Source organism: Opisthorchis viverrini (assembly GCF_000715545.1).
Source record: "Opisthorchis viverrini unplaced genomic scaffold opera_v5_41, whole genome shotgun sequence".
Lineage (NCBI taxonomy): Eukaryota > Metazoa > Platyhelminthes > Trematoda > Opisthorchiida > Opisthorchiidae > Opisthorchis > Opisthorchis viverrini.
In genome coordinates, this window is record NW_008751697.1 from 427,783 (window position 1) to 446,237 (window position 18,455).

General features: G+C 41.8%; 1 protein-coding gene across 1 annotated transcript in view; it reads left to right on the top strand.

Annotated features, from left to right (window-relative positions):
* Positions 1-5,784: 5,784 nt before the first annotated feature.
* The window catches only part of T265_03018 (hypothetical protein), a gene marked incomplete at both ends in the record, with an annotated part of 55,810 nt that continues 43,139 nt past the window's right edge, over positions 5,785-18,455 (top strand). The window contains 2 exons of the mRNA XM_009167407.1: positions 5,785-6,459; positions 14,627-14,721. Of these exons, the coding sequence (XP_009165671.1) occupies positions 5,785-6,459; positions 14,627-14,721 (770 nt within the window). The remainder of the gene's footprint in view (positions 6,460-14,626; positions 14,722-18,455) is intronic.

The window sequence follows — 18,455 nt, forward strand, 5'->3', positions numbered from 1 at the left end:
ATATTCCTGCTCAATTAGTCAGAAAACCAACTAAAGCAATAATACTTACCTTTGTCTTTTCTCATGGGCAGATCGCCTGCAGGTTCTCATAGAAGGGTTTTTCAATAAGAATTTGAGGACCTTCAAGAAGATCGTGGCTAACTAATGATAGTACTTTCAAAGAAGGGATTGTTAAATAGGGATTTCGCCACACCAAAACAGCTTGATAAGTGTCTGCTTGCAGCTGATGCCTGGTCTACCTAATTTCAAGCTAAACACCGAAAAACCGGAGCAAAATGTTGGGCGTTATTCTTGCAGGTACACTTTTCTTAATGATATGGACATTTAACTCTCGTTACAAAGGGCCTTCAAGGAGCTTTATTACACACAGATTAGCTTTAGGAACACATGTTGTTTTTTTACTGTCTTACACGCTATCAAGAACGCTTGTCAACTTCCCTTTGGAGGAGCGAGATATCCTGTTGGAATGATGCGAAATTCACAACACCCGCATGATTTGTGCAGGAATTCTTCACATTTTATAAAAATGTGATCTCCGAAGCCAAGCTTTTGACACGTTATTCCAGAATCGGCTCCCATGATTTGGTGGAAATGTTCTCCGGTTTTACTTCCTGTTATATTAATCCTTTCTGGTGTCTGAGTTCCCTTGTCAAATTAAACACTGTAAGGCTATACAACTTGATTCAACTAGTGCCCAAGTTTCTTCCCATAAATTTTTTTCGTTTGGCCGCGTAAGTTGCTTCTGTCATAAACAGAGGCCACTTCCAGATCTCCTGAGCCATAACGAATAGCATCGTCAAAATCGGGCCAGAATGTAGGCTGGATCATGGTTTGTGGCATTCCGAGGGATGAGAGTTTCTCCTTGATATCGACTACTGATAAATTGAGAAGACGCGACGTTGTCGTCCTCCTGTTGGACCGTATTGGAACGGCGTTACAGTTTGGCGACACTGTGATGTTGTGGTAAGTGAAGAAGTGCATGGAAAAATGTGGATAACGCGAACTGACACGAGTTTGTAAACTGGAGTCACTGAAGTCAACTTAAATTGCTCTGATGTGTATACAAGGGGAAAATGATGCATGCGTATGACAGCCAAAAAGGTATTTGACATAACCGTTCGAACACCCAGCATTTAGTGTACTGAGCAATTAGCCCTACCCTCCTGGTAGAACACACTGGTCATAAGATTACTGAAAACTTTTTTACAGTGCACAACTGGTTTTTCACTTCTTTGGGCTTACCACATTGTCACGCACATTGCCCGTGTTTCTGTCAAGCTTATATTCTTAGCAATTTTGTGGGATGTGGGTAGCTCGGGTGCACTCGGGTGACATCGTCAATGCAGGGCTGAGTGGGTGACCCACTCAACCCTGCACTGATGATGTCACCTCGATTGGTGATGAAACGTTTGCAATCCAACTATCAAGCTCGGCGAACAGGCCAACAACCAAAAAACTTATATTTTACCTGAACCTAAACTGAGCGAGATTTGCTGAGTACACTTACTTATACTCAACGGAATCTCAGCTGAATCTTTCGATGATATTCTTCAAAAGGATGTGTCGCACAAAGTTCGCCTCGTTTCTCACTTGGTTTGACGTTTTAGAAGTCGCAAAGTATTTTGCTGACGAAGCACTACTCATATGGCTATTGAAATATTTTGAAAACCCTACTACGGGTTTTGAACTTTACCAGGACTTTGGGTTTTTAAATATCATACAGGATGAACACAAAGCGACTTTTGTAAGGCCTAGTAAGTTTAGAAGTTTCGCAAACGAGGAAACGATTTGAGTCTCCCGTTAGAGTCAAGCTGTGCTCTCCTGTATTCAGTGTCAGCAGATGCGAGGGAATTGCATTTCCATGTGAGCGATGATGTCGTGCTACTTTGCTAAACATATTCCTTACGAAGCATCATATTCACCCTGCTGCGAGTAGTTTTTGAACCGAATGCTTTTGCTTTCTCGTTGAAGGCATAAGTTCTTTGGGGATACTCCTCTGACAGACAGAATCATCTACATATTCCCACATATGTTTTCAGTATGACCACTTTCTTCCGGAGTGACAGTGGATAAAGGCAATATTTTGAACCCGTCTGAATTTCAGTAAACAATATCTAGTAATATGTTAATGATTTCGACAGCTTTTATCACAGTTTGACGAAAAGTCTTTACATCTCCCACGGGAAGTATTTTATCTTGTCGGTGAATTCACATATGAAAATAATGAAATTGTAGAATGCTTTGCAGTTGACCGATGAAATCTACCCGTCTGGCGAAAAAGCGTTTGCAAGTTAATTGTTAAACTTGACAAACAGTTCAACAGCCACATGATCGACAGCCGTGCTTTTCAGCTGTTTGACTTAACGACGGCATGATTGTGTTTTGTTTAACTAAATTGTCAACGAAAAGAAATATCACCGTAAGTCGAGATTTTCTGTGTCACTCCATCCCATTTCACAGCCTCATTAAGTTCAAGTATTATCGGAGTTGTGCGGAACTTTTTCCGAATAAAATGACCATCCGTAATTTGGCCCGCAGTGTCTAGTAAACTCAACTGACTCATCCTGAATGGTTACAACAGTACGAACGGCCCCGGTCATTTCATGTGGTATCTGAATGAAACTTCTAGGTTTTTGGGCTTTACCTCATAACCCTCCTGTTCCTTTTCCGATAGTATATATATATATATATATATATCGTAAATACTTTACCCAGAACCGCCAAAACAAAACATTTCTCATAGTGAGTTAAGAAGTTGTGGACTAGAACCTCTCCAACTAGATCATCTCGAAGTGATGTAATACATGAAGACGTTACCTGTTAAGCTATTCTTCCGGAGACAGACCACAATATCCATTCTAAAACTATCATTCCGCGTTTCATAAACGTTTGCCCTAAATGTTTATCCTAAGTGTTCCACGCACTAACAGCCACATAGTACGAGTATCTCGCCCATTGAAATCAGGAAGCAAACAATTGATTTGGTAAACTGCTCAAAAGTATTGCTGGTTAAGTGATTGGCATGTCACATGGGGGTGTGGACACCAAATGCGTTGGACATGCAAGTGGGCCTCAAAGACAAAACATCCGAATGATTTCTGTCCTAATGAAGAGAAGGCCGTGTTTTTTAACATCACCACAGATTTGGTTCACCACCGCCGCCGCTAACTTGTTCTCTTAGGGCAACACAATCACGGAGGCTTTTTAATGTCTATCCTGGAAAGGTAATTTTCACAAGTCTACCCACAGGCCTACGCCACATACAATGATGACTATGCGGATCAGTATGATTGCGTGGATTAGAAAAAAAATTAGTCCAGTTTTTGACAGTTGTACAGATCCGTCAAAAAGGAATGAGGCCAGGCTACTTGGTTTGTTTAAACGTATCCAAGATCACCGATTCACAGATTCGAGACGATGAGTAAGGGAGCATCTAAAAGGCACCTTGCGTCATAATTCAGGGGCAGAAGCCCAGAGATTATGCACTCAAGTGAATCTTGTAATAACCTGCCAACTGGTTCCGTACGTTCATTGGAGTAACCACATAGCTATCCTACCTAACCATCCCTCTTGACCGAATACTCGGTGTGCCTCTGTCACTTCAGTCTGTATTTTCCGTCTGACACTGTTTTATCTGCGACTGTTCAAATAACAACATCCACTATTCAGACCACAGTTACTCTATACGATTTCTGAAACGACATATTGTGTGTTGTGAAGAAGAGATAGAGAGGGACGTTGGTGGTGTAATATCTCAAGCTGCCCTCAAAATGTACAGTCTCTGCGGACTCCGTACTGATAATCACAGAGCACGATCGAAGTGTGGCCAAGTAAGATTAACGACCTCATGATGTTCAACGTTACACAGCTCATTTTGAACGAATCAGAAGGGCTTTTTAAACTTGTTAATGACATGCTGGGGGAGGGGTGGGGAAAAGGCAAATCACAGCAACCGAAGTCATAATCGGTGTTCCGCCTTTGAGTTATACCAGGCAGATACACGACAAAATGGAGCCACCTGCAAGGCACGGTGAAACAGCTGTAACAGACTGTTCTATAGATAAGGATATGACGGATGTTAAAATTAGACTGTGAAACCTTGCGTAATCAGACAGTCTTCTGGTGATGAACCATAGAGGGCGTCACGTACACCGAAATGTACTGGTTTTAATACTCAGTTTAGGCTAACCTCATCAGTATTACACCTAGCTTCCAACTACGTAACAAATTTGTTGCGTGCCGCTACTGGGTAAGAGGGAAAGCTTAAAAAATCTATATCTGAGGCGAAACGGGAGCAACCGAACTCAATAAAAGCCGATGGTTCCAATGACCCTCCGCACGCTTCATCTCCATTGAGTAAGTGAAGCAGGCTCGCCGTTTGAGTCCTTCCAATCCTGTTTATCTTGCGTATTTTCGTCATGCCAAACAAGTGCGTTTCTTCGGGGTAACCAACGGAAATGTTATAAAGAAAACTCTATCCATCTATGTCGTCCACAGTGTCCCTTTATTCGAGCTTGGGATTGTTTCTTTTCTCCCTGCAACCTTCCTCTTCGGTTAGGCAAATAATGATGTGGCAGAAATTCTGAGCGCTACAAACTGTATGTGTTATGCAGGATAGTGATGTTAACCCGTATGCATCCCTTTGTGAGTAGATCAAGCCCATCAGAACGCAGCCCTCTACCAAAATCTTATTCGAAAATTCGAATACTGACAATTTTGGAAGGGTCGTAATTCGGGAAAAGATAGCATCACTTATTAAACGCTTCAACCGACAATCAGTGAACCTCAAATGTTTGAAGCATTTCTCTTTTGAAATTAACACGAAGAAATCAAGTGGACCAATGGAGTAATGGAAAGCAAGAAATAATGTTTTAGAATGGCTTTTGGCATATGGTCTGCGTGAATCTCCCTACAATGAGCACCGGCAGGTATTGCGAATGATGTAGCGAGTTTCCATGGGGCAACTAGATCAAGCTAAAAGGAAGTCCTCTAGCTGACGTCTATTTTTTGAAGTGCTGAAGAGGCCACTGTCCGTCTGGCATGGTATGTCACCACTGTATTCGTGCACTTCAGAATGATCCAGATTTCATGATCAGTGAGAACTCTTAGATTCCTTCTACTGACACAAAGCTAGCAGCAGAAGGTAGATGATGTCTTAATGGAAAAATCCATTGGTGAAAATGGTACGCACGGGCACCTTCTCCATCCGGGTGCATCACAACCCGCTGAATACTTGTGTTGGTATATATATATATATATATATATATATATATATTCCTGTCAGCTGAAATTCATTTACTAAGTTGTATAATCACTGTCGTGACATGTCACGGACTTTTTTCATCAGTCAAGATAGCACTAGGTCAGTACCTGGATATGACAGCCAGCATTGTCGTTTTCCACAACCTCATCTATAACAAATGCACCACGGACAGTCAGCAGCAGGAGTCTATTCACATATGACTGCTGTGCAGCAATTCCATTGGCTCCGTGGCCTTGCACATGACGCGCGCTGTTTGCACACTGAGAACAAGCTATCGCCTGTTCTACCTTGTCGGAGTGACATGATTGCACGATTATTATGAACTAATTCAATCACACGCGGCTGGTAGACCCTCAGCAACACTAAGATGGACATTAGTTGGCTGGACATACGTGGTTGTCCTTATATACCATCCGCGATAGGTCCGCGCGTGAATGGGGTCATCAAAGCAGTAGTTTGGATGCTGTAAGCTTCACGATATTTGCCAATATTTTGGTCGGTCATTTGATGAACTAGTGGAAATGGCCGATTTCAGTCCCCCAGAATCATGTAGCAAGGACATCATCCCGTGGTGGGCCCCATTCACGGTGACATGTTTTATCCTATGTGGTGCAATCGGCATGAAGGTTTTTCGGGCAGTGCGGCTCTTCCTTCGTCGGCACGAGAGTCATTTTGAACCCAAGCAAACAAAACAAAGTATCCAAAGGTCCCAAGTGATCCCAGATGTCGAGCGAGGTAGAATACTTCGCATGTATTGTAAAGACAATGGCGATAATAGCGAAGATCAGTGCACGGAAGTGGAGTCAAGTGATGACATTTCAGAATGTGAGAATATTTACGGAAAGAAGCAGTCCGTGACGACCAGTCATAGATTTACAGTTCATGCATTACAGGAAGCACCGCAAGAGCCGGATTCCCCCGAAATTCATCCGAGTTCGCGCTTTCATCGTCTAAGTTCGGTCAAATATGGTAAAGTTTGGCCCCCTTGGGGAAGTACATTAAAATTAAAAACGAAGAAGCCATTTGACTTTGGCACGGAGGAGAAAGACTCTTCAACAGACGACCTTGACCGGTGGGGTCAACTAAAGCAGCGACTTCGGTTGTACTTTAGAGGACCATCTGCTCGACAGAAGCTCAATCTGAAGTTGTACTGTGAACGATACACGACGGTTTCCTACCGCGCTGGTATAGTAATGGTAGGTCACAGTTTTCCTGTGGCACTTATTTTCTAGTACTTTTTGCTATTAGCACTGGATCATATGTGAATGCTTTTTGCAATATTCCCGGTTTATCTTCCAACTGCGTCGTAACATAAATGCAGCAGGATTCTGAGAGATAGGTTCATTAAATTGACTGTCCGGGTCGCTAATGGTCTATCATAAGTACTCACATTTCAATTTAGGAGCTGTGTAGACGCGTTACTTTTTCACCTCTCCTTGAAAAAGCTACACCAAAATCGAACATTTCTCACGAGTGACCACTGATTATTTGTCTTTCGAAACGTTTGTACTAGGGGCTTGTATCAGGAAAAGATTAGGTGAATACAGTGGCAGAAAAATGTTCGCATATCACCTTAGCCGTCTAAGAGAAGGGGTCTCGGAGCAAGAATTAGCCGATGAACGTCGAGGATATTCAAAAACTTGCTTCTACTGATTGTTTTCATCATAGGATAATTACTTGGCTGACGCCTGTACATCCCAAACTTAAGCTGCTAGTCAGCCCCCGAATCATGATAATCTAATGCTTCACGTGCTGTTGTACTGCACAATGATAAGACAGTTATGCAAGAGATTGAAGCCACACAACCAGTTTTGGCCGACCATCCGATCGAGGAGTTCTACTACCTGCGTAGTGATGAGTCTTTCGGAGAGTCAGGTGATTGATTCTAACATCACTTTTAATGTACTTTACCAAAAGCCTTTCTGTCTATCTACCAATATCCATTCTGTATTGGTGTGTGGTCACAGCTATGACAAATCTGAAGAGGTCAGTGAGTTAATGGGTGACACTGGTGACCCTGTTGGTCTGTCACATTACGTCCTGTATGAGTGGCTCTATCAACATGGTGCATAAATGATCACACTCGACCGGCGGCATTGTTTCTCTCTTCGGATCATTAGCAATGTGACATTTACCATATCGACATTTAGAAGTGGTATAAATAAGAGAAGTTATTATTCAATGTCATTTCTGTTTCTGACCCTCAGTACTATTGCCTGTTCTTCAAGGGGTCTTCTTTCAAGAGCAACCCGTCCCCCATGATCTGACAGGGGCTCGTTTTTTTACAACGAGTAAAATTGTTTTCATTTTCCGACGAATCGAAAATGATGGGAAACGATATCTTCGTTGAAGGGTTCGTAACAGAAGATATTCAGAGTTTTCATGACCTAACATATCCTCAATACAAAGTCAACTCAGCTCAATTATAATCCATCGGCGTCGAATATTTACTGAAGTTCCAAAAAACTGGACACCTAGGCAGGCTTGTGTAATGCGGCATGTCAATGTCTGATCTGCCAGTACTTGAATGTGCCTGATCCCACCTGGAACACTTTAAATTTCCAATGGTTGAAGTTTTACCGCAGTTTTATCGGGAAACATCAGCTGCCGTTGTGGATGACCCCAAGTTACATAATTTAATCACTATAAGGGACTTGGTGACACGAGGTGCTGTTTAGTTACTAGTGAATATATAAAATCCAGGCAGATTAAGCTTCGCTTAATCTTCACCCCAACCCCACTTTAATTGACCTAGCCTGCTTCACGTGAGCCAATGATATCTACGAACGGCATCTTTGTAGGGTAACCTAGACCGGAAAAGGTCTCGATTCAACGTGATTACAATCCACCATAACCAATCTATCCTATGCATTAGCCATTCTCACCAACCAACGAACAACAGCCTCTGACTGAAATCTAGGCGTGGTTAAGTCGGCCAGTCAAAAAAATCTCAATGATTAGTTCACTGACTGTCCTGAAACCCGTTCAACCTAGCTAATTATTGGCCTGACGAATGTGTCAAAAGTGAAACTTTGCCCAGCAACAAACCCCCCGGTTGTTCAACTAACCTCTCGTAAATAAGGACTACGTCTATTTTTGGGTGGATAATAATGATTCTAAAATGCGTCGATAAATGGAACCTGTAAACTAAAATTTCAAAAAAGTAAAGAAATTGGTGGGCAACTCCAGACCAGTACCAACTTTGCTAGTAACGCTTAACAGGCACTTGTACTCTCGCCAATCGATCTTATCCCTTCGGGTTTACATCAGATCGGTGGATCACCCGCATTCTGTACAAACCGATTGTCACACAGTTGTCCAGCAGTCACTGACGGATAAACCTGTGTCAGTTACCACCTATCTGTATAAAAAACCTACAAGTCCTTTATAAACATCCTATAGGTAGCAGATCATGGCGACTTCCGGTTAACCTGTCTGCTGGTTAATTGTCAGTCACCTCAGTGTGTTACAGTTTTGTTAACCAACGAATGAAAAAAGGCTAGACATTTAGGTCATGTACTACTCGTGACGCCGGTTTTTCATAAGCCGGTTATTTATTACTTTATTTTTTGTGTCGCACTTTTCAAGCCAACAGTTAAATATGGTTAGCACATCTGGACAATTGACTGCGGTTTTGAATCGTCTTACATCGTGGAGAGAATGAGTTTACAGGATATGCAGTTGCCCTCTTTTGTGAGCGTGTAAACAACAATTGGTGTATTATGTTCGGACCAGAGCGCAGCAGACCGTAGTACAGATTGCCATCCCACTAATTTGAATCTATACTCAGTTGTATCGAACAACCAGGTGTAAAATTTCATGCCTGCCTGGAACTGGCTATTCTGGTTGTATCTGGAAGTATATTATATCCTACTGACTCGTGGGTAGTGTAAAGCCTGGTTATACTTGTTCTCAGATTCCAGTTGTGAAGATTGTACATGAACTTCATGCTTTTGAAGCTTGTTTTTTTTTAGTAAAAAAAGGTCCTGTGTGATTTGGTAACAGAGGAGTTCCTTAACCGCAGTGCTAATTCAGAAATATAGTTTTTAATGTAATAGGTTGTTATTATTCACTCCATATAAAAGCATGCTTTCTGTTCGATTCTCCGGCAATGTGAAATAAACAAGAGTTAGGTGCCAGGTTAGATTTTACTTGACCTTCGTATCAGTCTATCATTTGCTACCAAGCCTTTCTTCAGAAGTCTAACTAATAAAGGTTAGATTTCTCTATACTACAATGGCATCAGTGATGCTAAAATTGCATCCAATAATTCCTCGACATGCCAAAGTTAGCATATTGGATGGGGCTATACCCCCTTCATCATTCGAGTTATGTTTGCGATACCATCTCTGAATGCAAGCTCAAAAATCCCAAGAAAATTTCGTCATGTCAGAAAGGTGGTGGTGCACTAGAGGAATATCCTGAAAATCCTGTATACCATGCACGGATACACAGACGTGTGGGTTGTTAAACGGGGTTTCATGAGACTGGACACTTTTTGATTTCGCGGCTGAAAAGTACCAAGGTTACCAGTCCACTTCAACCAGCTCTTCAACAACTATTCAGCTAAGCAAGTCTCCTTTGAGCAACACCACTGCTTGGGTAATCTTGTATAGCATCACGCGTAACTGCATCTAAGTGACTGGCGCAGCTTGTGCTTACGCTCGCATATCCATACGACTAAAGAGTTCAAATTCAATCCTGAGTATCGAACCAACTAAAACACGAGGCGGTCTCGTGTAGCACATTCAGTTGCTTAAAATTATAAACGAAAGTTTCAGTTGGCTTTCAGGTGGGTTTCACATCAGAACCAAATTTGTATGCAAAATGTGTGTATTTCGCTTCATCAGCGGTAATCATCATACGAAACTCTAGGAGGTCTCTATCCGGTGTCTCCCGGCTTGTGGTGCTTCTCGGTTTCTGAACATAGGTTAAGTACATTTGCATGAGTAAATGTTCGTGAACACTTTTCGGTTAGAACACTTAGATTGCTTCTAGGCTCTAACGATAAGTGTCTATAACCTATCAATTGACGTAAAAATGTTCGAACTAAATGGGGATTATGGTGTTACTTAATCGTTGTTTTTGGGAAAGTTTGATAGAATAAAACTTCGTGCAATGGAGTGTATTCATTCAACTGTCTTTTAGGACTCAGTTTTCACGGACACACCATTCTAACTTTCTTCAACATGTTGAGTTCAGTTTACTCCAAAAAGAAAGCACCAGTTTCGAAGTTGAGAGAACTTGTTTATCAATAGGGATGGTCCATAAGGTCCAAGCATGGATGATTGCTCATTGCAAGTAAATGATTCGATGGCTGCAGCCCAGCTGCTGGAGTGTCAAGAAGCACGCAACTGGACCTTACTTATTAGCCGAAATAAACAGATTGAATAGACTTATTTCACTTATAGCACAGAAGCTCCCTTGAAATTTACTACCTGGTAGACCGTTAACTGGGTCAAAGATAACTCTTGAGTAATGCAACCAACGCTGAAATCATCAAGCAGTAATGTCGGTTGAAAGGTAGCTGAAGGGTGTATTAATCCACATTCCAGATCCAGGGGAGAAGTGTGGTCACGCAAACTACCAATAGTTGCTTCACTTTCATTAAACAGGTTACAGCGCGACGTATCTTGACTTTGTGCCTCTTCGCATTCAAAAGAGCACATTTTGCGATCTACTTAATTTTACTTTAGCCAGTTGCGGTCCACATGTAGTTCGAGTGTGTTTTTAGGAACAGCGACTCACTAGATGAGTTGAAGTTAGCTGTAAAGTGATTGATCTAACAAATCAGACAATAATTTTGCTAGAAAATTGTTGAATTTTCGCAGAATTTTTATTTCATTTACGCTATCTTTCATCTGGCAGGTCGATAGAGGGTTAGCAAGGATTGGATAGTCTCTGGTAGCGAAAGCCATCTTCGTCTCCTGGACATTCACTGTTGACCAGCTCTCTTTATCTTCGTCCAGACTTCACAATTTGGAGTCTTAGTAACCTGTTGCATTGTCAGAGGCTTTGCGTACCCTTATGAATTTTCGGGCATTAGTCAGAGTAGCTGAATTTGTGACGGCATCCATTATTGGCTTAGTCAGACTGTATAAGCTTAATTTGTTTTACTTGGTGTCGTGAATTATCCAATTAGTTATGGTCTGTGTTGCCTTTGACAAAAGTCGGAGCCTATGCCGTCAAAACATGTAACCACTAGTTAGTATCTCTGTTAACACTGACATTCACCAAGCTGTCCAGCTAGAACCCTGAGCATACCCATTTAATTGAGTACAACACGGGAGAGAGTACAATGTCCAAAGGCAGAGTTCGTTCTGATTCACTGGTTATGCTATCTCAAGCTTGGATATTTCATGATTGTTTTAGGTACACAGCAAAGGCTAACCGTTAGGGAGGAGGACCAAAGGAGCTGTTGGGCGTTGGGAGCTTCTCTTCAGAATAGTCCTTTTGAATTTATCGACTGCAGATTGTAGGGTTGAGGGGCACCGCAGAGCCTGTGGAGACAAACTAAAAAAGAAACGCGATCAACCGATCAATCGAGTTCAATGCCTGCTTAACAATCGCCAGAATTTTCAGTGTAAAAGTGACAATAGACGCAATGCACGGTCACTCAGTCAACAAGGGCCATTCGTGTCAGTCAGCAGTACAGGTAAACTTTTGGCACAATGCAAAATAACGACAGCTGGTTGATACGAACAACTCAGGAACCAACCAGGAGGCCACAGAAAATGAGTAAGAACAACCAATGCAGAGTTCGAGACGATGTCCAGGAATAATAAAAATTCAATGAGCTGGCTTACTAGAACTAGATTCTCCAGGAGCCTCCTTTTGGTTTCACTTCCTGGGTCGAATGAAGGAGCTCAGTTAGAGGGCTGACAGCGGAATGATCTTGTATCCTTTACTGACAGGCTGATAAGGGTTTGGGAAGAAATAGCATTAAGGGTGAACAGTTCTCCCAGCCTAGGTGACAGTTTTTAAGATATCCCTGACTCAAAAGTCTGACACTCACATGCAGCTGGTATTACCTTGTTCTCGGCAAAATCCCTAGGGACAAAGGACTTAATGGTCCAACCAATTTGGTTGTAAAGCTGACCCAGACCCTTTGGATCTGGATATGGGTTATTGTAGACTGCTTTGGATTTTCCTTTACACAGAAAATGTGTTGGGATCCATATCGGGCTTTTTTTAAACTAAAATGTTTTTGGACCTGAGTTATACTTTGGTGGTCACGTTCAATTTCTGGGTCCAAGTGATGTTGCTGGTGGCGATGATTTCAACCGTCCATTCTGCTTCTCATAATATGAAAAGGTTGGCCAACTGAAGGAGGTATGTGACCTTGATAACTGTCCTGTCCTGAAGGGCACTACTCAAACCCCAGACCATCTCATGGTACGGAAAACAACAGTTTTTGCCGAGACATTCTCCTTTGACCATCTTATGATGGCTGAATAATAGGGAACACGGTCCAAGCTAGTGTAAACTCCTGTGGCACGGCACACTCAAACTCGGCCACAACACCAACTTAGCGGGACTTGGATGGGATAAATGAACACACCATCATATTTCGGCTTTCAGTTCTATTCATTAGTCAGTTTCTATTGGTCATTTCGGATAGTACTTAATAGAATTTGTCAACGGTTAACAACGCTGTCACGGAAACTCGGGTGCTCCATAGTTAACGAGTACCCAACATCCAGATGTGATTTTTTTAAGCTGTTTGGTGCTCTTACTTCGGCAATTCAACACAAACGAAAAAAAACAACTAAGAATTGATTCTCGAAGGAATCGAATTATTTCTGCAGCAGATCGGTTGTCAAGGACAGAAAGATTACTAGAAGCGATTGGAATCCAAAAGATATTCGAAAAAATCCACTGATCTTCTTCGCAAACTCTTCTTTCGTGCGAGTTTCGTCGATGGACTGAGCTGTCACTTAAGAGTCGCCACAATCTAAGCAGCAGTGAGCAGAGTCATGAGTCAACAGTTCATGATCCGACCCGTCCAGTAGAAACTGTGGCTTTGGGCAGTAGACGCTACGCCTCTGTGAGGTAACAACTGATCAATGCTTCAAAGGTAGGACACCGATTCAGATGGCTTGAGTCTGAGATCGCATTAGCGCTTTGGTGCTGCTTTACATACGATGAAGTGTTGTGGAAAGACGAATCGAAAAAAGTAGGAATTACCCTTATGAGCCTGTCCACTATCCCTGATGTTTCACGGGCTTCGAGTCACTTGTGAGGAAATCAGGTTAGCCAATAAAACTGATACGGCACTGGACTAGTAAAAGGCCCTGGCTTTAAGGGTACCTAATTAGAAGGAGGCAAGACTTTGGGCCATATTCATTTCCAGTGGCGGCTAGGATGTCAATCAACTCACAAATTGATGGACGAAACTTTCGCTCATTTTATCGATTTCGCACACTTGATATTACAAAACAGAGCGTTGGGAAAGCTAGAGAGCAAAAAAAACCAATCAGTTGCAGCAGCAGACCCGTGAGATGGCTCAGCGTGGGGCCTGAAGATGATACTTTGGTTGGTTCGCCCTACTGTTTTACAGATGGACGGCAGATGGGAGATTACTAAGTTGATGTCTGGAAGACTGAACTGAGCTCCTAGGAGAAAAATCGTTCACAATAATCCACTGAATGACGCAGAAAAAGAGATGGTTAGTTAGATCGAGATGGGTTTAACACCTGATACTAGCTGCAGAATATGACAGGGACTTGAGTTTAATGACACTAGTCAGGTACTTTTGTGGATATCCGTACACTGAAAAATTTTCATTCTAATTCTGAGGTGCTGGACTCAACAGATAATTGACAACTGAGGAAAAGTTTTGTCTCGAAGTTTGCACAGTTAAGGATGCAACGACAAGTCGGTTACTTGGATCAATGAACCTTAGTTTAAACTGTATTTTGTAATGCACTACTCCTAAGGTTGCTGAAAACTCCTCGACAGCCCACGACCAGTTTTGCCCTGTTTGGGGCTCATCAGGTAGGCGCAGTCCCTGAGTTTCCGTCAACATTGTGTTCTACTTGAAACCCAATTCCCCGAACTTAGCGAATATACACCCATTTGCAAACACTTGTTTTTTTCGAGAGACTCACCTGAAACCTGCTGAATCTCTTGATTTTGATGTTTCCGAATATCGTAGCGACTGAAACAAGAGGCAGCCTGGTGCAGCACATTCAGTCGTCTGGAAACGTCAAAACCGACAGATTCAGCTGGGTTCTTAGTTTAAAATATTTTGCTACCGAATCATAAGTCGGTCAATTAGAATTATACAGCATGAAGAAGAAATAGCTCACTCATTATTGGTACAGTGTGAGTTGATAGTGTACTCGGTTTTGCTTTCAAAAGATTAACGCCTACGAGTTATTGCTGCGACCAGTGAATTTGGAGGCTGCTGAGTGGGTTGCGTTCACAGGGTCTCAGAACACCGATCTTTCTCTACGGTAATTCCTCGTGTCACTCGCGCTTAGAAGCAGTTTTCAGAGAGATAGCAGAGTGAATCCTTTTGTACTGGTACGCCTAGGGTTCTTTTTGCCAGCTCTCAGATATCATAAAATGATATCTGTTCTACCTATGTGGAAAAAATGAATTCACCAACTACGTGCGACAGGCTTACCACGAGACGCTTCGACTAAATTCAACGAGAGAGTTTAGCAAACAGAAGTGTCACCATGTTCATAAATCCGTAGGCCTCTGTCAACGACCGTTGGAAAAGATAGAAAATTGAGCAACTTTTAACGTTCATACGCTTTCTTGTTGATCCAGCGCATTTGGCGTGATCCAGAAGTCTGATAGAAACGATTGTCGCTCGGATGACCGCAGTTTCACAATGAATCGTTGTTACAAAATCGAAAGTGTTAGAGAATTGCAGGAAAATCTTTTACCAAGTGGCATAAACAGCTTTCCATTATCTACGGACATTTTCCAGTCTAACGCTCGTTCTGGGAAACATCCGCATAGAAGGCTACCACTCTATGTTACTACTCAGAACGCGTTATCAATTTTCAGGCCTCTTGAGATACACACATACATACACAAGTTCATGTGTGTTTTACTTCACTCTCCTCTCCTTTTTAATGGCACTTTTTAGCTACAACTAATTGCCACGCGTGTAATAATATCGCAGGCAGTATATATTTTGCCGCGCTGAAAGATTTAGAAGTAATGTTGCTGCATTGCTTATCAGAAGCCAAGTATTAGCCACATTGTCGACAAAACGGTGATTTTTTCTACGAGTATCAACGTTTGTCGTTTAGCTAGCCGGTTCATTTTGCTTAGAAAAGCAGTTAGAACAGAAAGATGTATCGGAGAGTTAGTAATTTAAATTCTAACTTGAAGTGTTAAATTGTCACATGTCTACAGACACTAAAGAGACATTAGACACGTATTTTTTTGAGGACAGAGACAGTTATGTAGGCACGTGGTACCCTTGCTTTTATTTTTAGCGTTGGTACCAAACTTCTAAAATTGTCACCGCGTGCAACTGACGTTAAACAAAAACTGTCTGTTTTATATAAACTTTCCCAGGCCCGAATGGTCGTTTTACTTGTTAACGTACAATTTCGTGCAGGTTAAACACGAGGGTGAAATGGCTGCATCTTTCCTTTCCCACAGAAGGAAATACGTCGACACATCGTGCCAGAAGAATCAAACCATTTCGGCAAAAAACGGCAAAAACTAATGTATGAATACAGGCATGGCTGAAATTTTTATTTAGATGAAGAGTTGAATAGTTTTATATAAGAAAAACAGCAACAATGACGCATCTGTACAAAGCTGGTTTTCGCAAAAAGTGCTGCTAGGGTGTTCGGTTGAACTGGGTGCTCTTCAATGATGACAGATTCTATCGCTTTTACACATCACTAATTTGTTTTATGCTTACACATCGTTTTTATTTCATTTTAGTTTACCGTCCATAATGTCTTGTGCACATTCTCGTGGATATTTTATATAATCGAGACAGTGGAGTAAGTGATACGTGAAAATGATTCTAGTTCACTCATCAGAAACAATCGATGGTGACAGTTATTTTCTACAACACGCTGTTACGTTGCCTTCCTCTTTTGACAAGCGATTTATATATATATATATATATATATATATATATATATATATATATAACTCTCGTGGTTTCAGTATCGCAAAAGAGGAAGCTCTGCTAAGGGAATTTTTTTCTAAGGTGAGCATTAACATGCTCAAAGAAATGTCCCTTACTTGAAACAGGAACAGTCTAAAGTGATAATCTAAATTATTGGCCGATTTTGTTGTTACCGTCAAGCTCATAAAATCAGCCATGTACATTATGTTCCCAAATTCCTTTCACTAAAAACGGAGGTAAATATGCACCTCCTCTAGAAAGCAGTTCTTGGGTGAAAGTTAATTAGCCAGTGGGCGATTGAATGAACGATTGACCAAGTAACTGAATAACCCACCAAGTAAATTAGTAAGGTTTGTCAATAGCTGGGCAAATGAGTAGGTGAATAACTGAGTGGATAAACACCTGTATCGAAGTAAATTTCAATTCAGATTCCGACATTCCACCACCCGCGTTTGGTTCCAGAAGAGGTAGCTACGAAAGGATTCAGTCGTAAAAACTTTAAGCTTCCAAAGATGGAGCAGGTTAAGCGGATACCTATACAGTAAACTGGATCTAACTTAATAAAACGCGTTTGTCCCAAAAATTAGGGGTGCTTATTTGCATGAAAATATGGTTTTGAGGCGGAAAGCTCAGAAAATTCTAGGTGCCGTGGACGACAAACCTTGATTGCCTTGCAAGAAGGCTGACAAAAGACGGCAAATTATGCCACACAAATTTTGAACTTGGTTACAATGGTGAGTATCCTGGAACTTTTACTAAATTAGCCTTCCAAGAAACGGAAAAATCGTTCTACAGAAATATGTCCCGGCTATTCTCAGATTTGCTGGTCTTTTCGTTCTGTTCACTGGGCTTAGAAATTGGGTTGTCAAATTTTGACGCTAATTGAGGTTACATCTTCAGTGCGTAGTAAGTTGATGGTGCATCGTAGTGCGTCAGTGCACGTATCGCCGGACTGATCGGGACCCCACTTGAAAAATGATCGTTGGCACCATAGTGACACCCAGACAGTCACACGAAATACGAAACATGGCAACGCACCGCCGACGTACTACGCACTAATGATGTCATCTCGCTTGGTGGCAAAATGGTGTAATCCAAATAGCCAGCACAGCGAACAGAACCACGGCCATCTATACAACATGAACCGCTGACATTCCCATCGATTTTCTAGCCTAATCTAGCAATATGAGTCGTCACACCTATTATGATGGGGTGAATTCGTGCACCTGATATTAAAAATGAGTTAATCACCCTACATTGCGATTCAGCAATGTGTTCGTTCTTCGAATCTGACAAGCTTGTGAGAAGTACGACTTTTCTGACCGTCCAAGATTGTGTCAGACCCAATTACTGTGGGTCGTACCACGACTATTCTTCACGGCGAACTACAAAGAATGCAACGGGGTTTGGTCAAACACTAGAATCTCCAAACAACAGATACAATGCACCTTAGCTCAACTTTTGTTTCGCACGTCCATCAAACAGTTTTGCGTTTTCTTCTCTATTATCAAAAGGAAATACGTTCTATTTGATTTTTGTTGAGCACATTCCCCATATAATTTTGATGCGCTTCTCAATTTCATCGGCTACGCCGAACATCTGCTTGGTGCTTTTACTCGTCTGACGTTCGTACACCCGGGTTCTAATCTCTAGATTCATGCCATATTTGTTATTTGTTATAAGGTTGCTACCTCAATTGTACACTTTTTTGGGAAAGCCCTACAAGGTAGGTTGCAGCATCATCTTGTGGACATGGTAGCAAATGTCGCATTCGAAAAGAACTGGAAACACACCACCATCAGGTCTAATTGCGTCAAAATGTCAGCACTGGGTTAAAGAGGAACTATGCTTTTTTTGCGTCGGACATTAAATACTTTACTCTGGCTATTACACAGGTGCCTGACTGTAATCACGGAGTTCAAAGATTTTAGAAACCTATTTCACTCAGTGTGCCATGACGTGCTTTTCCAGGGTCTTTCATTGTTTCCATTCAACTGAAGCAACGAAAAGCGTTGTAACGTGTACCGAGTGAAATTTCTCTCTATTTATCAATCTTCAAGGTGATTATAATGCAGACAA